Consider the following 22,254-nt stretch of genomic DNA (forward strand, 5'->3'; position numbering starts at 1 on the left):
AGTTGGTGTTTTTCTCCCTTTCAGCGGTGGGTGGACTTGGAATTTGCAGGATATCTTCTGGAAGGAATTCTGTGTGACCGATTCACAGCACTGGGCAGAAATCCCGAAATTTGTGCTGTTAAAATCCATTAAACTGCATTATACAAACCTACACAGGCAATAGGGGCCTCCGGTGGCGCAGCGTGTTAAAGCGCTGAGCTGCCCAACTTGCAGACCGATACTTTTGCAGGTTTGTGATCCCACCAGTTCTTTGCTGCTGGGAGGTGGGACTTGAGGCATAAGTTCCAATGAATCATTTGGGCCACATAGTTGTGCCTCTGTTTGTAGTCTGTCTGTGCAATTTTCTTACAGCACCTGAGGATATGATCCATGGTTTCGTCGGTTTCCTTGCACAGTCTGCATTTTGGGTCATCAGCTGATTTTTCCATCTTGGCCTGAATTGCCTTTGTCCTGATGTCTTGCTCCTGGGCTGCAAGGATCAGGCCTTCTGTCTCCTTCTTCAGGGTCCCATTCGTGAGCCAGAGCCAGGTCTTCTATTATTATTATTATTATTATTATTATTATTAATTGCCTTTGTCCTGATGTCTTGCTCCTGGGCTGCAAGGATCAGGCCTTCTGTCTCCTTCTTCAGGGTCCCATTCGTGAGCCAGACCCAGGTCTTCTTCTTATCAGCTTTTCCTTCAATTTTGTCAAGGAACTTTCCATGCAATGTTTTGTTCTGCCAGTTGTCAGCTCTAGTTTGTAGTGCGGTTTTCTTGTACTGACTCTTTATCTGCTGTGCTTTGAGGAGTTTCTGATTTTGGACTTCAATCAAAGCAGGTTCTTCACTTTGCTTTACATATTCTGCCAGGGCATGTTCTTTTTCTTTGACTGCTTGTTTTACTTGTAAGAGTCCTTGTAATTATTATTATTATTATTATTATTATTATTATTATTATTATTATTAATGGCCTTTGTCCTGATGTCTTGCTCCTGGGCTGCAAGGATCAGGCCTTCTGTCTCCTTCTTCAGGGTCCCATTTGTGAGCCACAGCCAGGTCTTCTCCTTATCAGCTTTTCCTTCAATTTTGTCAAGGAACTTTCCATGCAATGTTTTGTGGTGCCAGCTGTCAGCTCTAGTTTGTAGTGCGGTTTTCTTGTACTGGTTTTTTGTCTGCTGTGCTTTGAGGAGTTTCTGATTTTTGACTTCAATCAAAGCAAGGTTCTTCACTTTGCTTTACATATTCTGCCAGGGCATGTTCTTCTTCTTTGACTGCTTGTTTGACTTGTAAGCTCTAGTTTGTAGTGCGGTTTTCTTGTATTGGTTTTTTGTCTGCTGTGCTTTGAGGAGTTTCTGATTTTTGACTTCAATCAAAGCCGGTTCTTCACTTTGCTTTACATATTCTGCCAGGGCATGTTCTTCTTCTTTGACTGATTATTTGACTTGTAAGCTCTAGTTTGTAGTGTGGTTTTCTTGTACTGATTCTTTGTCTCTGCCCCCTGATCTTCTAGGCAGATATAGCCAGTCAACATCACTGCGAAGGTGCAGTGAATGAGTTTTCTTGTTTTTCTGTCCCTATAGCAAAGTATAAAATTCACATATAGTACCCTTTACTTGTGGATATCCAAAACTGTGGCTCATACCAAGTTATATAGAAATAACCACTTGGAGCATTGCAAACTCCAAGCCTGTCGTTGTTGAATCCTCGCCTGACCCGGCTGTTGGCTGAACGGCCCTGTTGAAACGGTGCCCAGCCTTCCGAATGCATTTAATGACACTCGGGCATCGCTTCCGCTCTCTTCTTCCTTTCCAGCTTGCAATGTCACCATTCACAACCGCTGCAAAGACACGCTCCCCAACTGTACCAAAGTCAAGCAGAAGGTGAGTTGCTGTGGATGCTGGGAATGCTGGGAACAAGACAATGATATATCTGCCGCAGTTGCAGAACAACCTATACCCCAGTTGAAAAAGAATGAGATATAAAATCAATTGCATTGTACATTCTTACATAGCAGAATGAGGTTGGAGTGGGTGTAGTTAGTCATTGCAGGCCTTAATATTTTTGAATTGTGTCTTCAGAATAATTCGGTCTCATTCATTTTTATATTTTATATTTTTATATTTACAGTATTTATATTCCACCCTTATCACCCCGAAGGGGACTCAGGGCACATATACAAGGCAAACATTCAATGGCATTAGACATATATAGACGGACACAGAGGCAATTTAACATTTTCCAGCTTCTGGCTTCTTGACGGTACGCTCGATTCCGGCCACAGGAGGAGCTGCCGCTTCACCGAGTCTATGATGGAGTACTTCCTCATTCTTCCACACGCTGCTGGAAGGTTTTATGGTGTCGTAAATTAATTAAATTAGCCTCCCGCAAAAAGTGGTACCTAAATTTCCTACTTGACAGATTCAACTGTCTTTCAGGCTGCATAGGTCAACAGCAAGCTGGACTACTAGTGGTCGGGAGCTCACTCCGCCCTGGCTGGCTTCGAACTCATGACCTCTCAGTATTGATTTATTGCAGCTGGCTACTAACCAGCTGCTTCACAGCCCGGTCCATCTTTCATATAGTTCAGTGATGGCCAACCTATGGCATGCATGTCAGCACTGACACGCCTAGCCTAGACATGCAGATTGATTGGATGACTAATGTCTTTTGTGGCCAAATTTGGTGTGATTGGGTCCAGTGGTTTTGTTGTTTACTCTATGGGAATTATGCACGTTACATTTATATATATATATATTATATCATTCTATTATTATTGTAGTATATTATCATAGTATTACCATTATATTATTATTATTATTATTATTATTATTATATTATTCATTATTCGTGACTACATTGAAACTAGAATAGAGAGAAATCAGCGTGGAAACTGCAAGAGGTCCCATAGATTGTTGTACATGGAAATAATGGTAATAAATATTTTTTGATTTATTAAATACAGTTCAATATTACGATTATACATTTTTGTTATTTAAACTATACATATTGCGAAATTATTGTTTTTTTTTCTTCAAAGTGACACACCACCCAAGTCGTGCTAGGTTTTTTGGTGAATTTTGACACACCAAGTGCAAAAGGTTGCCCATCATTGATATAGTTCATTCATACCAACACCTATCAAATCCACATTTACCCTGTTTCCCCGAAAATAAGACAGTGCCTTATATAAAATTTTGCTCCCAAAGATGTGCTAGGTCTTATTTTCAGGGGATGTCTTATTTTTCCACAAAGAAGAATTCACATTTATGGTTGAATTTTTAAAAAATGAAAATTTATTATCTACTGTACAGTAATTGTCATCACAAAACAGCATAACCAAACTGTGAATCCTTTCAAAAATTCCTATATTAAATTTTATTGCTATACTGTTTTTAAATTTCTGTTCTTATGTAAATTTATGTTCTTGTTGGGCTTTATCTCTGTGTTCATGCGGCCCGCCCTTGTTTTTATTGGTTCTTTGATTTCTTGATGTAATGTATATTATTTTTATTGTATTGTTTTAATTGTGTTATGATATGTTGTTTTTACTTTATTATTTTGTACTGCTCTGGGCATGGCCCCATGTTAGCCGCCCCGAGTCCCCGTTGGGGAGATGGTGGCGGGGTATAAATAAAGTTATTATTATTATTATTATTATTATTATTATTATTATTATTATTATTATTATTATTATTATTATTGTCCCTGTGTAAGCTACCCTGAGTCCCTTCTGGGAGATGGAGGTTGGATACAAGAATAAAGTTGTTATTATTATTATTATTATTATTATTATTATTATTATTATTATTATTATTTCTTGTTACTACCTTTATTTCCATGTACAAAAATCTATCGTGCATGCTTCTAAGCAAAAACTTTGCTAGGTCTTACTTTTGGGGGAGGCCTTATATTTAGCAATTCAGCAAAACCTCTACTAGGTCTTATTTTCTGGGGATGTCTTATTTTCAGGGAAACAGGGTATCAGATTTGTCCATCATATTTTTGTGAAGCACACGTATAACATTTCTTTGTAGGTTTTTAAACAGGGCTGGATGGCCATCTCTTGGGAGGGCTTTGATTACATCCAGGGCCAGCCCAAGGTAATTTTCAAGTGTAGGCGAACAGAATTTTGGCGCCCCCCCCCCAAAACCAGTCACTGAAAAATAAAAGCGTTGGATAAGCGAAAATGTTGGATAATAAGGAGGGATTAAGGAAATGCCTAAATAAAGAACAGTCAGAGAACAACAGCGCCCCCTACAGGATGGCGCCACAGGCAACTGCCTAGTTTGCCTCGCGGTTGAGCCGTCCCTGATTACGTCTTCCTGCCTGGCAAAAAGTGGTTGGACTGGATGGCCTTTGGGGTCCCTTCCAGCTCTATGGTGCTATGATTCTCTTCTTCCCTCCGCAGCAGCAAAAGGCCGCCTTCCTCAAGAACAATTCCGCCCTCCAGACGGTCTCCCTGCGGAGCAAACGTGAGTAATGCTGGTTAACGTTGGGATGATGGGAACTGGAAATATTATTCAATGCCAGGATTCTAGCTGTTGCCGTGTCTGGATGCAGATTGCTTGACAGTCTCTTGCTTTTTTGAATCCTCAGCATCCAACCGGGAGCGCCCAAATTCGGCTATCTATCCGTCGGAGAGTTTCCGCCAGACCCTGCTGGGCTCCCGCCGGGGCCGGCCCACGTTGTCCCTCTCCAAAAGCGTTTCCACCACAAACATTGCGGGGTGAGTTTGAAAGATGAGGAAAAGAACATAATGGGGATATAATAATCTATATATATAAAAGAGTGATGGAATCCTGGCGACCGCCAAAGCAACAAAACTAAACACCCCACAACCTCGAAAATTGACAACACAACCCCTCATCCACTCCTCTAGGTTGATACAACAAAAAGAAAAGAAAAATAAAGTCCTAATTAGAGGGAGAGGAAGAATTGTTTTTATCCAATTGCTGCCAGTTAGAAGGCTAAGCTCCGCCCACTTGGTCTCCTAGCAACCCACTCACCCAGGGGACAGGCAGAGTTAGGCCTCACTTAGGCCTCTTCCACACTGCCTATAAAATACAGATTATTAGATTTTAACTGGATTAGATGGCAGTGTAGACTCTAGACCCTTCCACACAGCTATATAACCCATTTATAATCTTATATTATCTGCTTTAACTGGATTACCTGGACTCCATACCTTTACTTTAACTACCACCAATTCCTCAGTACTTTATTTCCCATACCACCATACTTTGGAGCAAACGACAAGATGGAAACATTTCTTAACCGTTTGATGGGGATGGACGTCTGATTAATTATAGAGAAGGGAACAGTGCGTGAGAAATATATTAATTTAATTTTGGATATGGGGACTAAATTATTCAAATGTGCAGCGAAAACAGTTGTTAATCATTGCAATGATCCCATTGTCAGTAATTCAACAGAAAGCAAACCTGGGCTACCAAACGGTAAGAAATTCACCTAAAATTTCCCACTTGCCATACATGGATGATCTAAAGCTCTACGGAAAATTAGAAATGGAAACGAAATCCTGGAACGTTTTCCATGTGGATACAGAGTTCACACTGTATTCATTCTCCTTGTTATGATGCAGTGTCCATTAGGGTTGTCCAAAAAATCGTTTTGATTCTTATATCGTAATTATTTCGGATTGTTCTCGCTTTTTGACGTTGTCCCTGGGCGCAACCAGCAATGTAATTTGAACCATTGTTGGCCCATTCTCTAAATGTGTCTTAATGTTTCGTTAAATTCTACACAAGTAGAAGAGGGACTTTCACAGTGATAAGAACCCAATTGAACAGGAAATAAGACTTTCAAACCAGGAACAGGTTTCTTCAAATATTGAAAAATAGTGTATTATAAAAAGTTATGAAAATTCGCCAAAAATCATAGAAGACAGGAAATGTTCTGCAATTTGTTGAGCAAAGAGTGTTGAATGTGATCTCCCACTGTACCAAATTTGATGAGGATAGCTCAAGAAATGAGGGCAGGAGAGCCCTGTAAAAGTCCCCCCCAGTTTCCTTTTTTTTTTTTTTGGCAACTGCGCATGCACGTCTGCCATTTTAGAAACATTTAGAATCATTACGAATTTTCGGAAATATCCGAAATTTTTGGGTGAAAAATTCGGAAATACTTTCTATATCGAAGCGCCGGCACCCCCTACTTTAGAAACGAGAATTGAAACATTTTTTCCATCGATCGGACATGCCTAGTGTCCATGTCGGGCAGTCACAAGAATTGGCCATGCTGAATAATGATGGGATTAGTAACCAATACATTTGTAATATACTTGGTTGCTAAAGGCTGCGATGGATGATCAGCTGATGGATATTAATGACTTTCCTTCCTCTTTTGTAGGAACTTCAATGATGAATCTCCGCTGGGCCTCCGAAGGATCCTGTCCCAGTCCACAGATTCCCTCAATATGCGCAATCGGACCCTCTCTGTCGAGTCGCTCATCGATGAAGGTGAGCTAACAACCTTCACTTGTACATAACAGTACGGAGGATGCATACCATAGAAATGGAGGGCTGGCTGTCCTTAAATCTATATCTTTCTATTTTTAACCCTCCAGGAGCTGAGGTCATCTACAACCAACTGATGAGTGACTTCGAGATGGACGAGAAGGATTTCGAAGCCGATTCCTGGAGTTTGGCCGTTGACAATAACTTCCTGCAGCAGCACAAGAAGGAAGTGATGAAGCGCCAAGATGTCATTTATGGTGGGCATCCAAAAAATCCAAAAAGGAGATACTTATATACACCTCAGAGTTGAGGTCCTCCTCAACTGTCTCAGATACTTATATGTCTCAGCGTTGAGGTCCTCCTCAACTGCTCAGATACTTATATGTCTCAGAGATTAGGTCCTTCTCAACTGTTTCAGATACTTATATGTCTCAGCATTGAGGTCCTCCTCAACTGCTCAGATACTTATATGTCTCAGAGATTAGGTCCTCCTCAACTGTTTCAGATACTTATATGTCTCAGAGTTGAGGTCCTCCTTAACTATCTCAGATATTTATATGTCTCAGAGTTGAGGTCCTCCTCAACTGTCTCAGATACTTATATGTCTTAGAGTTGAGGTCCGCCTCAACTGTCTCAGATACTTATATGTCTCAGAGATTAGGTCCTCCTCAACTGTCTCAGATACTTATATGTCTCAGAGATTAGGTCCTCCTCAACTCAGATACTTATATGTCTCAGTGTTGACATATGTCTCAGATACTTATATGCCTCAGAGATTAGGTCCTCCTCAACTGTCTCAGATACTTATATGTCTTAGAGTTGAGGTCCTCCTCAACTCAGATACTTATTTGTCTCAGCGTTGAGGTCCTCCTCAACTGTTTCAGATACTTATATGTTTCAGAGATGAGGTCCTCCTCAACTGTCTCAGATACGTATATGTCTCAGAGATGAGGTCCTCCTCAACTGTCTCAGATACTTACATGTCTCAGCGTTGAGGTCCTCCTGAACTGTCTCAGATAGTTATATGTCTCAGAGTTGAGGTCCTCCTCAACTGTCTCAGATACTTATATGTCTCCCCATTATTGGCCTCTCTCTCCGCTGTTTCCACCAGAGTTGATCCAGACGGAGCTGCACCACGTCCAGACCCTGAAGATCATGACCAATCTCTTCCGTAAGGGGATGCTGGAGGATCTCCAGATGGACGTGGCCTTGGTGCAGAGCATGTTCCCCAGCCTGGACGAGCTCAACGAGATCCACGACCGGTTCCTCATCCAGCTTCTGGAGCGTCGCAAAGAATCGTTGGCCACGGACAGCAACAAGAACTTCGTCATCAACCGGTTGGGAGACATCCTGGTCCAGCAGGTAGGTGGTCCACCATAGTTGTCATTGTCATAGATGGTCAGAGTTTCCTCCTTCCATCTCCAGGCCTGGGTCCAACCCTCCCTTCTTCTCTTTTTTCTCCTGAGGAAGAAATGCCGTATATAATACCGTAATCTTATCTTAAATGGCAGCATTATGTAAACATTCAAAAAGATTTAACCTACTGATGCCTCAATTAATGCAATTTAATTGGTATCTATTTTTATTTCTGAAATTTACCACTCTCAGCTTATACTGGAGTCAATGTTTTCCCATTTTTTTTTTGGTGGTAAAATTAAGTGCCTCGGCTTATATTCGGGTCGGCTTATACTCGAGTATATACGGTACCTTATGATTTCACCCTTGCCTTTCCCAGTTTTCTGGCTCCAATGCTGAGCAGATGAAGAAAGCCTACTCCGAGTTCTGCAGCCGACACACCAAAGCTGTCAAAGTTTACAAAGAGCTCCTCGCCCGAGACAAGCGGTTCCAGCAGTTTATCCGGGTATTTCTTCCTTTATTTACAGTATCAGAAGTGAATTGAACAATATGCACTACGCATGTTAAAAAATTAACGAAACATTAAGAGACAATTAGAGAATGGGCCAACAATGGTTCGAATTACATTGCTGGTTGCCCTGTGAGATAATGTCTCGGAATGTGTATCAAAAAGCGAGAACAATCCGAAATAATTCCGATATACGATTCAAAACGATTTTTTGGACATGTCTAATATGCACCAAATCCATGGCTTGATAGATCTTGTTCTCATCGCTTCCCCAGAGGCTGACACGGCTTTCGGTGCTGCGGCGTCACGGCATGCAGGAATGCATCCTCCTGGTCACGCAACGCATCACCAAATACCCGGGGCTTGTTGACCGGATCCTGCAGAACTCCAAAGGTACCTGTGGATGATAGGAGATTGAGGCGGACATAGAGCAGGGGAGGAGGAATGAGTTTCCTGAGCAAGGACTATGTATTAGAGATGTGCACGAAAATTTTCCCTTCGTTTCTTTTGTGCTGTCGTTTTGCTTCGACCGTCCGTCTACACAAAAGACATTTTTGTAGGAAACGAGAGGAGACACGAAAACGAAAGCCACACAGTTATGGTGCTTGCTTATGTTTTCCTTTCGTTTCGGCCCTGTAACGATAAGCAGATACTGACAGAGGGTTGCAGTGCTTTCCCATGACAGTTGATGTGTAATAATATTAATATAAATAACGATAACTATCCTGGGACCCTAAGCTGAGTCTGAGAGGGGAGTGCTTCCTCATTACATCTGATGTGTACTAATGGATCTTAATAATAATATTAATATAAATAATGATAACTATCCTGGGACCCTAAGCTGAGTCTGCGAGGGGAGTGCTTCCTCATTACATCTGATGTGTACTAATAGGTCTTAATAATAATATTAATATTCATAATAGCTATTCTGGGACCTTAAGTTGAGTCTGAGAGAGGAGTGCTTCTCCATGACATCTGATGTGTGCCAATGGGTGTTAATAATAATAATATGAATATTAATAACAATAGCCATCCTGGGTCCCTAAGCTGCATCTGGGAGAGGAGTGCTTCCCCATGACATCTGATGTGTACTAATGGGTGTTAATAATAATAATAATAATAATAATAATAATAATAATAATAATAATAATAATAATATAAATAATAATGTGTACCAATGGGTGTTAATAATAATATTAATATTAATAATAGCTATCCTGGGACCTTAAGTTGAGTCTGAGAGGGGAGTGCTTCCCCATGACATCTGATGTGTGCCAATGGGTGTTAATAATAATAATATGAATATTAATAACAATAGCCATCCTGGGTCCCTAAGCTGCGTCTGGGAGAGGAGTGCTTCCCCATGACATCTGATGTGTACTAATGGGTGTTAATAATAATAATAATATAAATAACAATAGCTATCCTGGGACCCTAAGCTGCGTCTGGGAGAGGAGTGCTTCCCCATGACATCTGATGTGTACTAATGGGTGTTAATAATAATAATAATAATAATAATAATAATAATAATAATAATAATAATATAAATAATAATGTGTACCAATGGATGTTAATAATAATATTAATATTAATAATAGCTATCCTGGGACCTTAAGTTGAGTCTGAGAGGGGAGTGCTTCCCCATGACATCTGATGTGTGCCAATGGGTGTTAATAATAATAATAATAATAATAATAATAATAATAATAATAATGTGTACCAATGGGTGTTAATAATAATATTAATATTAATAATAGCTATCCTGGGACCTTAAGTTGAGTCTGAGAGGGGAGTGCTTCCCCATGACATCTGATGTGTGCCAATGGGTGTTAATAATAATAATATGAATATTAATAACAATAGCCATCCTGGGTCCCTAAGCTGCATCTGGGAGAGGAGTGCTTCCCCATGACATCTGATGTGTACTAATGGGTGTTAATAATAATAATAATATAAATAATAATGTGTACCAATGGGTGTTAATAATAATATTAATATTAATAATAGCTGTCCTGGGACCTTAAGTTGAGTCTGAGAGGGGAGTGCTTCCCCATGACATCTGATGTGTGCCAATGGGTGTTAATAATAATAATAATAATAATAATAATAATAATAATACTATTAATAACAATTGTACTCTGGGATGACCCAAAGGTTTTTTAAAGTTGGTGGGCTAAAAGGGGTCGAAATGCTCTCCGTGTGTGGCGATTTTCACCCCTCTTGCCCAATAAACCGAGTGTGTGTGTGTGTGTGTGGGGGGGGGGGGGGGTGAGCCTCGGAAGCCTTCCCATTGCCACCAATAGTCTGAAAATTTTCGTTTTTTCGTAAGCCAGACGAAAATTCTGTTCGTCATTTTTTTTTTTTTTTAAGTGGGAACAAATACAAAAACGAGACGACACGAATGAAACGAACAGCAGTTCCATACAAAAGCACAACACTATTGTGTAGGCGTTCGCTTTAGGTCCTAGAAAATGGTTAGAGAGGATGTAGGGAAACGAAGCTCTCGACGTGCTTTCCTTTCTTCCCAGGGAACGAAGCCGACCAGCACGACCTGAGCTCGGCGCTGACGCTGGTGAAAGACCTGATCAAGGACATCGACCAAGAGGTCCACGACTGTGAGAAGAGCTCGCGGCTGCAGGAGATCTATGGCCGGGTGGACGGGCGCACCAAGGCCTCCCTGCCCTGGGAACGGGGCTTCTTCGGCAAGGACGAGATGCTGCGGCGCAAGCTGGTCCGCGACGGCTGCATGCTCTGGAAGACGGCCACCGGGCGCTTCAAAGGTGGGTTGGGCTCCCACGGGGAGATGGAGCATTTCGCCCCAAAAACCAGTGGATCATTTCTCCAACCATCATCTCTCCGTCTCGCCCGATCTTTTGCAGATGTCCTGGTGGTCTTGATGACGGATGTGCTCATCTTCCTCCAGGAGAAGGACCAAAAGTACACTTTCCCAACCTTGGTGAGTGGCCTGAGTGAAGAGGCCCTGGGCGCCATTCGATGGCCAAGTGGGTTGCTGGCGGGGCCTACCCTTCTAACTGGCAGCAAGGGGAAAAAACAGCTTTTCGTTGTCCTCTAATTTGGACTTTTCAAAGAGGCCCTGGGTGCCATTCTATGGCTGAGTGGGTTGCTAGGAAATGAAGAGGCCCTGGGTGCCATTCTATGGCTGAGTGGGTTGCTAGGAGACGAAGTGGGTGGGGCCTACCCTTCTAACTGGCAGCAAGGGGAAAAAACAGCTTTTCGTTGTCCTCTAATTTGGACTTTTCAAAGAGGCCCTGGGTGCCATTCTATGGCTGAGTGGGTTGCTAGGAAATGAAGAGGCCCTGGGTGCCATTCTATGGCTGAGTGGGTTGCTAGGAGACGAAGTGGGTGGGGCCTACCCTTCTAACTGGCACCAAGGGGAAAAAACAGCTTTTCCTCGTCCTCTAATTTGGACTTTTTAAAGAGGCCCTGGGTGCCATTCGATGGCCGAGTAGGTTGCTAGGAGACAAAGTGGGCAGGGCCTACCCTTCTAACTGGCAGCAAGGGGAAAAAACAGCTTTTCGTTGTCCTCTAATTTGGACTTTTTAAATTGGCCCTGGGCGCCATTCGATGGCCGAGTGGGTTGCTAGGAGACGAAGTGGGTGGAGCCTACCCTTCTAACTGGCAGCAAGGGGAAAAAACAGCTTTTCGTTGTCCTCTAATTTGGACTTTTCAAAGAGGCCCTGGGTGCCATTCGATGGCTGAGTGGGTTGCTAGGAGACGAAGTGGGCGGGGCCTACCCTTCTAACTGGCAGCAAGGGGGAAAAACAGCTTTTAGTTGTCCTCTAATTTGGACTTTTTAAAGAGGCCCTGGGTGCCATTCGATGGCTGAGTGGGTTGCTAGGAGACGAAGTGGGCGGGGCCTAACCTTCTAACTGGCAGCAAGGGGAAAAAACAGCTTTTCCTCGTCCTCTAATTTGGACTTTTTAAATTGGCCCTGGGTGCCATTCGATGGCTGAGTGGGTTGCTAGGAGACGAAGTGGGCGGGGCCTAACCTTCTAACTGGCAGCAAGGGGAAAAAACAGCTTTTCCTCGTCCTCTAATTTGGACTTTTTAAATTGGCCCTGGGTGCCATTCGATGGCTGAGTGGGTTGCTAGGAGACGAAGTGGGCGGGGCCTAACCTTCTAACTGGCAGCAAGGGGAAAAAACAGCTTTTCCTCGTCCTCTAATTTGGACTTTTTAAATTGGCCCTGGGTGCCATTCGATGGCTGAGTGGGTTGCTAGGAGACGAAGTGGGCGGGGCCTACCCTTCTAACTGGCAGCAAGGGGGAAAAACAGCTTTTCGTTGTCCTCTGATTTGGACTTTTTAAAGAGGCCCTGGGTGCCATTCGATGGCTGAGTGGGTTGCTAGGAGACGAAGTGAGCGAGACCTACCCTTCTAACTAGCAGCAAGGGGGAAAAACAGTTTTTCGTTGTTCTCTGATTTGGACTTTTTAAATTGGCCCTGGGTGCCATTCGATGGCTGAGTGGGTTGCTAGGAGGCGAAGTGGGCGGGGCCTACCCTTCTAACTGGCAGCAAGGGGAAAAAACAGCTTTTCCTCATCCTCTAATTTGGACATTTTTAAAAACCTAATGTCTTTGGTGGGCAAATTTGGTGTGATTTGTTTCAGTGGTTTTGTTTTTTACTATATAGTAAAACACACATTACATTTTTATATATTTATACATTTTTATATATATACTCGAGTATAAGCCGAGGCACCTAATTTTACCACAAAAAAACTAGTATAACTCAAGTATAAGCCGAGAGCAGTAAATCTCAGAAATAGAAATAGATAATAATAAAATTATATTTTTAAATATTTACATAAAACTGCAATTTCAGATAACACTGTCGAACTCCGATTAAATCATTATTCTCAACTTCTTCAATGTCAATGTGCTTATGTATCCTAGTAATATTTATTTTATTTATTTTTATTTATTTCGTGTCAAAAGCATTGCATAATAAATAAATTTAAAATGTGACGAAATAAAGGAAATCACAAGCAGCTAAATAGTTTTAGACCAAAAGCGGGCAACAGTGACCGCATTGTCTGTAGCTTTAAACAACAACAACAACAGAGTAAAATAATAAATGTAACAATAATAATAATAAATACAGTAAAATAATAAATGTAATAAGAGAGTAAATTAATAAATGTATTAACAATAATAGAGTAAAATAATAAATGTAATAATAATAATAATATAGTAAAATAATAGATGTAATAATAGAGTAAATTAATAAATGTACAGTAGAGTCTCACTTATCCAACACTCGCTTATCCAACATTCTGGATTATCCAACACATTTTTGTAGACAATGTTTTCAATACATCATGATATTTTGGTGCTAAATCCATAAATACAGTAATTACTACATAGCATTACCATGTATTGAAGTACTTTTTCTGTCAAATTTGTTGTATAACATGAAGTTTTGGTGCTTAATTTGTAAAATCATAACCTAATTTGATGTTTAATAGGCTTTTCCTTAATGCCTCCTTATTATCCAACATATTTGCTTATACAACATTCTGCCGGCCCGTTTATGTTGGATAAGTAATAAATAATAAATGTAATAATAGAGTAAATTAATAAATGTATTAACAATAATAGAGTAAAATAATAAATGTAATAATAATAATATAGTAAAATAATAGATGTAATAATAGAGTAAATTAATAAATGTATTAACAATAATAGAGTAAAATAAGAAATGCAATTACAATAATAATATCAGAATGAAATAATAAATGCATTAATAATAATAATAAAAATAGTTTAAAATAAATGGAATACAGTAGAGTCTCACTTATCCAACGTTCTGGATTATCCAACGCATTTTTGTAGTCAATGTTTTCAATACATCGTGATATTTTGGTGTTAAATTCGTAAATACATTACTACATAACATTACTGTGTATTGAACTACCTTTTCTGTAAAATAATAAATGTAATAATAATAATAATAAATACAGTGAAATAATAGATGTAATAATAGAGTAAATTAATAAATGTATTAACAATAATAGAGTAAAATAATAAATGCAATTACAATAATAATATCAGAATGAAATAATAAATGTATTAATAATAATAAAAATAGATTAAAATACATGGAATACAGTAGAGTCTCACTTATCCAACGTTCTGGATTATCCAACGCATTTTTGTAGTCAATGTTTTCAATACATCGTGATATTTTGGTGTTAAATTCGTAAATACATTACTACATAACATTACTGTGTATTGAACTACCTTTTCTGTAAAATAATAAATGTAATAATAATAATAATAAATACAGTAAAATAATAGATGTAATAATAGAGTAAATTAATAAATGTATTAACAATAATAGAGTAAAATAATAAATGCAATTACAATAATAATATCAGAATGAAATAATAAATGTATTAATAATAATAAAAATAGATTAAAATACATGGAATACAGTAGAGTCTCACTTATCCAAGACTCACTTATCCAACGTTCTGGATTATCCAACGCATTTTTGTAGTCAATGTTTTCAATACATCGTGATATTTTGGTGTTAAATTCGTAAATACATTACTACATAACATTACTGTGTATTGAACTACCTTTTCTGTAAAATAATAAATGTAATAATAATAATAATACAGTAAAATAATAGATGTAATAATAGAGTAAATTAATAAATGTATTAACAATAATAGAGTAAAATAATAAATGCAATTACAATAATAATATCAGAATGAAATAATAAATGTATTAATAATAATAAAAATAGATTAAAATACATGGAATACAGTAGAGTCTCACTTATCCAACGTTCTGGATTATCCAACGCATTTTTGTAGTCAATGTTTTCAATACATCGTGATATTTTGGTGTTAAATTCGTAAATACATTACTACATAACATTACTGTGTATTGAACTACCTTTTCTGTAAAATAATAAATGTAATAATAATAATAATAAATACAGTAAAATAATAGATGCAATAATAGAGTAAATTAATAAATGTATTAACAATAATAGAGTAAAATAATAAATGCAATTACAATAATAATATCAGAATGAAATAATAAATGTATTAATAATAATAAAATAGATTAAAATACATGGAATACAGTAGAGTCTCACTTATCCAAGACTCACTTATCCAACGTTCTGGATTATCCAACGCATTTTTGTAGTCAATGTTTTCAATACATCGTGATATTTTGGTGTTAAATTCGTAAATACATTACTACATAACATTACTGTGTATTGAACTACCTTTTCTGTAAAATAATAAATGTAATAATAATAATAATATAGTAAAATAATAGATTTTAATAATAATAATAATAATAGTAAATAATAATAGTAAAATAATAGTAAAATAATAGATTTTAATAATAATTATTATTATTATAAATAATAATAATAAATACAGTAAAATAATAGATGTAATAATAGAGTAAATTAATAAATGTATTAACAATCATAATATCAGAATGAAATAATAAATGCATTAATAATAATAATAAAAATAGTTTAAAATAAATGGAATACAGTAGAGTCTCACTTATCCAAGACTCTCCTTATTATCCAACATATTCGCTTATCCAACGTTCTGCCGGCCCGTTTATGTTGGATAAGTGAGACTCCACTATATACTCGAGTATAAGCTGACCTGATATTGACGTTCTCCTCCTTTCCAGGACAAGCCAGCGGTCATCTCCATCCAAAACCTGATTGTCCGAGACATTGCCAACCAAGAGAAGGGCATGTTCCTCATCAGCAACACCCCTCCGGAGATGTACGAGGTCCACACGGCCTCCCGCGATGACCGCAACACTTGGATGAGGCAAATCCAGCAGGCCGTCAAGCTGTGAGTTGTCGTCGATCTTGAGTTGGGTCCAGAGATTGGAAATAGTGGCTTCCTGGTCGACCGTACCGTCGTCAGCATGGCCATTGGGTGCAAAAGGGGTTCTGTAGTCCAAATGGGTTCCAAGTACAAAAAGAGAAGGAACCGTTCTCTGAAACTGGATGGCGAAAGTCCATCACAACTGCTGAGGATGCCTGCCACAGATGTGGGTGAAACGTCAGGAGAGAATGCTTCCGGAACATGGCCATACAGCCCGGAAAACGCACAACAAACCTCCCAATTGGACGATAAGCCTATGCAGCACTGCCACCTAGTGATTGAAAGCAGTATTGCAAGATGCCTTGAACGTAAGAAAATGTAACGGCATGTTGTCGAAGGCTTTCATGGCTGTGAGTTTTCCGGGCTGTCTGGCTGTGTTCCAGAAGCTTTCAAGGCTTTCATGGCTGTGAGTTTTCCGGGCTGTCTGGCCATGTTCCAGAAGCATTCTCTCCTGACGTTTCACCCACATCTATGGCAGGCATCCTCAGAGGTTGGACGATATGCCTATGCGCCACTGCCATCTAGTGACTGAAACTGGTATTGCAAGACACCTTAAACATAAGAAAATGTAACGGCATGTTGTCGGAGGCTTTCATGGCTGTGAGTTTTCTGGGCTGTCTGGCCGTGTTCCAGAAGCATTCTCTCCTGACGTTTCACCCACATCTATGGCAGGCATCCTCAGAGGTTGGACGATAAGCCTATGCAGCACTGCCACCTAGTGATTGAAAGCAGTATTGCAAGATGCCTTGAACGTAAGAAAATGTAACGGCATGTTGTCGGAGGCTTTCATGGCTGTGAGTTTTCTGGGCTGTCTGGCCGTGTTCCAGAAGCATTCTCTCCTGACGTTTCACCCACATCTATGGCAGGCATCCTCAGAGGTTGGACGATAAGCCTATGCAACACTCCCACCTAGTGACTGAAAGCATTATTGCAAGATGCCTTGAACGTAAGAAAATGTAACGGCATGTTGTCGAAGGCTTTCATAGCTGTGAGTTTTCTGGGCTGTCTGGCCGTGTTCCAGAAGCATTCTCTCCTGACGTTTCACCCACATCTATGGCAGGCATCCTCAGAGGTTGGACGATAAGCCTATGCGCCACTGCCATCTAGTGACTGAAACTGGTATTGCAAGACGCCTTGAACATAAGAAAATGTAACGGCATGTTGTCGGAGGCTTTCATGGCTGTGAGTTTTCTGGGCTGTCTGGCTGTGTTCCAGAAGCTTTCAAGGCTTTCATGGCTGTGAGTTTTCCGGGCTGTCTGGCCGTGTTCCAGAAGCATTCTCTCCTGACGTTTCACCCACATCTATGGCAGGCATCCTCAGAGGTTGGACGATAAGCCTATGCAACACTCCCACCTAGTGACTGAAAGCATTATTGCAAGATGCCTTGAACGTAAGAAAATGTAACGGCATGTTGTCGAAGGCTTTCATGGCTGTGAGTTTTCCGGGCTGTCTGGCCATGTTCCAGAAGCATTCTCTCCTGACGTTTCACCCACATCTATGGCAGGCATCCTCAGAGGTTGGACGATAAGCCTATGCGCCACTGCCATCTAGTGACTGAAACTGGTATTGCAAGACACCTTAAACATAAGAAAATGTAACGGCATGTTGTCGAAGGCTTTCATGGCTGTGAGTTTTCTGGGCTGTCTGGCCATGTTCCAGAAGCATTCTCTCCTGACGTTTCACCCACATCTATGGCAGGCATCCTCAGAGGTTGGACGATAAGCCTATGCAACACTCTCACCTAGTGACTGAAAGCATTATTGCAAGATGCCTTGAACGTAAGAAAATGTAACGGCATGTTGTCGGAGGCTTTCATGGCTGTGAGTTTTCTGGGCTGTCTGGCTGTGTTCCAGAAGCTTTCAAGGCTTTCATGGCTGTGAGTTTTCCGGGCTGTCTGGCCATGTTCCAGAAGCATTCTCTCCTGACGTTTCACCCACATCTATGGCAGGCATCCTCAGAGGTTGGACGATAAGCCTATGCAACACTCCCACCTAGTGACTGAAAGCATTATTGCAAGATGCCTTGAACGTAAGAAAATGTAACGGCATGTTGTCGGAGGCTTTCATGGCTGTGAGTTTTCCGGGCTGTCTGGCCATGTTCCAGAAGCATTCTCTCCTGACGTTTCACCCACATCTATGGCAGGCATCCTCAGAGGTTGGACGATAAGCCTATGCGCCACTGCCATCTAGTGACTGAAACTGGTATTGCAAGACACCTTAAACATAAGAAAATGTAACGGCATGTTGTCGAAGGCTTTCATGGCTGTGAGTTTTCTGGGCTGTCTGGCCATGTTCCAGAAGCATTCTCTCCTGACGTTTCACCCACATCTATGGCAGGCATCCTCAGAGGTTGGACGATAAGCCTATGCAACACTCTCACCTAGTGACTGAAAGCATTATTGCAAGATGCCTTGAACGTAAGAAAATGTAACGGCATGTTGTCGGAGGCTTTCATGGCTGTGAGTTTTCTGGGCTGTCTGGCTGTGTTCCAGAAGCTTTCAAGGCTTTCATGGCTGTGAGTTTTCCGGGCTGTCTGGCCATGTTCCAGAAGCATTCTCTCCTGACGTTTCACCCACATCTATGGCAGGCATCCTCAGAGGTTGGACGATAAGCCTATGCAACACTCCCACCTAGTGACTGAAAGCATTATTGCAAGATGCCTTGAACGTAAGAAAATGTAACGGCATGTTGTCGGAGGCTTTCATGGCTGTGAGTTTTCCGGGCTGTCTGGCCATGTTCCAGAAGCATTCTCTCCTGACGTTTCACCCACATCTATGGCAGGCATCCTCAGAGGTTGGACGATAAGCCTATGCAACACTCCCACCTAGTGACTGAAAGCAGTATTGCAAGATGCCTTGAACGTAAGAAAATGTAACGGCATGTTGTCGAAGGCTTTCATGGCTGTGAGTTTTCCGGGCTGTCTGGCTGTGTTCCAGAAGCTTTCAAGGCTTTCATGGCTGTGAGTTTTCCGGGCTGTCTGGCCGTGTTCCAGAAGCATTCTCTCCTGACGTTTCACCCACATCTATGGCAGGCATCCTCAGAGGTTGGACGATAAGCCTATGCGCCACTGCCATCTAGTGACTGAAACTGGTATTGCAAGACACCTTAAACATAAGAAAATGGAATAGCCTCTGTGATACCTACAAGGATTTTACCCATAATGTTACTTCCACTCCCCTCGCCGGACTGGAGTGTTCATCCTTTCCAGCCCAAAGCCCATGTGTATGGGGATGATGGGTGTTGCAACTCTCAAACTGAGAAGGAGGCGGGTTTGGATGGACAAGCTGGAAGCTCAAATCGATTTCTTTTGCCCGCTTCTTCCAGATGCCCCGACCGAGTGGATTTCCCCCTCATCGAGACAGAAAATGAAGCTTCCCTGCGGAAACTGAAAGGTAAGTGGATTGCCGTTTGGTGAGAAGACTTTGTAAAATTTCAGATCCCGGGATGCTACCATTCTCTGTCTTCTCCCAGATAAGATCCAACAGCATGACCGGGAAATTGCAGAACTCCTGGAGCAGAAGGTGGGCTTCTTTGCTGAGCTGGTGGCTCTCCAGAGCGGCACCGAGGACGGACCCCCGACGGGCGCGAACCCTCGCTCGCTTTTCCGCACGGAATCGTCGGATGCGCCGCACGCCGAGAAGCTCATCCAGGAGGCGGTCAAGGAAGGTAGGAGGACAAACACTCTATGGCTTTATGGCGGAATCCAAATCCGTTCACCACAACAATGCCATCTTTTGCCTTATTATAGTGAAGGCCGCCTTGGGAAGAATATAAACACATGTATAATAATAATAATAATAATAATAATAATAATAATAATAATAATTATTATTATTATTATTATTATCCCCGCGCAGGTGCCACCTTGATGTGGTGGGGGGAGGGCTTAAGTGCTCCAATGATATATAGGCTATATCTGCCTAGAAGATCAGAAAAACAAGAAAATTCATGACCATTCATCACTCACTGCACCCTCGCAGTGATGTTGACCGGCTATATCTGCCTAGAAGATCAGGGGGCAGAGGACTCTTACAAATAAAACAAGCAGTCAAAGAAGAAGAACATGCCCTGGCAGAATATGGAAAGCAAAGTGAAGAACCTGCTTGGATTGAAGTCAAAAATCAGAAACTCCTCAAAGCACAGCAGACAAAAAACCAGTACAAGAAAACCGCACTACAAACTAGAGCTTACAAGTCAAACAAGCAGTCAAAGAAGAAGAACATGCCCTGGCAGAATATGTAAAGCAAAGTGAAGAACCTGCTTGGATTGAAGTCAAAAATCAGAAACTCCTCAAAGCACAGCAGACAAAAAACCAGTACAAGAAAACCGCACTACAAACTAGAGCTTACAAGTCAAACAAGCAGTCAAAGAAGAAGAACATGCCCTGGCAGAATATGTAAAGCAAAGTGAAGAACCTGCTTTGATTGAAGTCAAAAATCAGAAACTCCTCAAAGCACAGCAGACAAAACACCCGTACAAGAAAACCGCACTACAAACTAGAGCTGACAGCTGGCACCACAAAACATTGCATGGAAAGTTCCTTGACAAAATTGAAGGAAAAGCTGATGAGGAGAAGACCTGGCTCTGGCTCACAAATGGGACCCTGAAGAAGGAGACAGAAGGCCTGATCCTTGCAGCCCAGGAGCAAGACATCAGGACAAAGGCCATTCAGGCCAAGATCGAAAAATCAGCTGATGACCCAAAATGCAGACTGTGCAAGGAAACCGACGAAACCATGGATCCTATCCTCAGGTGCTGTAAGAAAATCGCACAGACAGACTACAAACAGAGGCACAACTCTGTGGCCCAAATGATTCATTGGAACTTATGCCTCAAGGACCACCTCCCAGCAGCAAAGAACTGGTGGGATCACAAACCTGCCAAAGTATTGGAAAATGAGCACGCAAAGATACTGTGGGACTTCCGGATCCAGACTGACAAAGTTCTGGAACACAACACACCAGACATCTCAGTTGTGGAGAAGAAAAAGGTTTGGATCATTGATGTCGCCATCCCAGGTGACAGTCGCATTGACGAAAAACAACAGGAAAAACTCAGCCGTTATCAGGACCTCAAGATTGAACTTCAAAGACTCTGGCAGAAACCAGTACAGGTGGTCCCGGTGGTGATGGGCACACTGGGTGCCGTGCCAAAAGATCTCAGCCGGCATTTGGAAACAATAGACATTGACAAAATTACGATTGCCAACTGCAAAAGGCCACCTGACTAGGATCTGCAGCAGCATCCGAAAATACATCACACAGTCCTAGATACTTGGGAAGTGTTCGACTTGTGGTTTTGTGATACGAAATCCAGCATTGTATAACAAGAGTGATTTTAACTGACTTGTGAATTCTATTTTAATTTTTATATGTTGTAGACATATAAAATTGAATTGCATTAAAAATGGTTGCTTTGGATCTCAATCAAGGGAGAAAAGTAGTAGAAGGGCAATAACAATAGTATTTTCTTCTCACAGTGGAGCTTCTCAAAGACCTCTTTTTGGGACCCAATTGGGACCGGGACCAAAACCACGCTCCGAATGGCTGCTCCAGCCCCAACCCCAATAACGCCGCAAGTACGATGCCTCTCTCCTTTTGGGATTGTCTTTGCAAGTTTGTCTGGGTTTTATTGGGAGAAATGTAAATATATGGGATCCCTTAAACCGCTGAGCTGCTGAACTTGCTGGCCGAAAGGTCGGTGGTTTGAATTTGGGGAGCGGGGTGAGCTCCCACTGTTAGCCCCAGCTTCTACCAACCTAGCAGTTCGAAAACATGCAAATGTGAGTCGATCAATAGGTACGGCTCCGGCAGGAAGGTAGGGACCTAGAAAATGAGAAGTGGAAGGAATGCCTTCTTATCTTTTTTTTTCCCTACAGACGGGGAAACCGGGAACGTAAATGGCTCACTTGAATTCCCAAGGGCTGAGTCCGAGTCAAACCAACGGGTAAGTATCTCCAAAGTACGATGGCTCCAAGATGATTCTGTCATCTTGGGCCGGGCTTTGCATAACAGACTAAATAGCTGAGCTGCAGAAAAAATC

General features: G+C 41.2%; 1 protein-coding gene across 4 annotated transcripts in view; it reads left to right on the top strand.

Annotated features, from left to right (window-relative positions):
• Positions 1-22,254, top strand: part of arhgef2 (Rho/Rac guanine nucleotide exchange factor 2) — a 112,253-nt gene that overhangs the window by 84,305 nt on the left and 5,694 nt on the right. For all 4 annotated transcript variants that reach the window (XM_062964761.1, XM_062964764.1, XM_062964763.1 and 1 more), the window contains 15 exons: positions 1,793-1,860; positions 4,389-4,452; positions 4,577-4,706; positions 6,347-6,456; positions 6,564-6,710; positions 7,565-7,815; positions 8,189-8,314; positions 8,593-8,710; positions 10,846-11,097; positions 11,197-11,273; positions 16,008-16,177; positions 19,537-19,604; positions 19,684-19,878; positions 21,692-21,790; positions 22,091-22,158. In XM_062964761.1, the coding sequence (XP_062820831.1) occupies positions 1,793-1,860; positions 4,389-4,452; positions 4,577-4,706; positions 6,347-6,456; positions 6,564-6,710; positions 7,565-7,815; positions 8,189-8,314; positions 8,593-8,710; positions 10,846-11,097; positions 11,197-11,273; positions 16,008-16,177; positions 19,537-19,604; positions 19,684-19,878; positions 21,692-21,790; positions 22,091-22,158 (1,943 nt within the window). The remainder of the gene's footprint in view (positions 1-1,792; positions 1,861-4,388; positions 4,453-4,576; positions 4,707-6,346; positions 6,457-6,563; positions 6,711-7,564; positions 7,816-8,188; positions 8,315-8,592; positions 8,711-10,845; positions 11,098-11,196; positions 11,274-16,007; positions 16,178-19,536; positions 19,605-19,683; positions 19,879-21,691; positions 21,791-22,090; positions 22,159-22,254) is intronic.

The sequence above is a fragment of the Anolis carolinensis genome, unplaced genomic scaffold (genome assembly GCF_035594765.1).
Source record: "Anolis carolinensis isolate JA03-04 unplaced genomic scaffold, rAnoCar3.1.pri scaffold_14, whole genome shotgun sequence".
Lineage (NCBI taxonomy): Eukaryota > Metazoa > Chordata > Lepidosauria > Squamata > Dactyloidae > Anolis > Anolis carolinensis.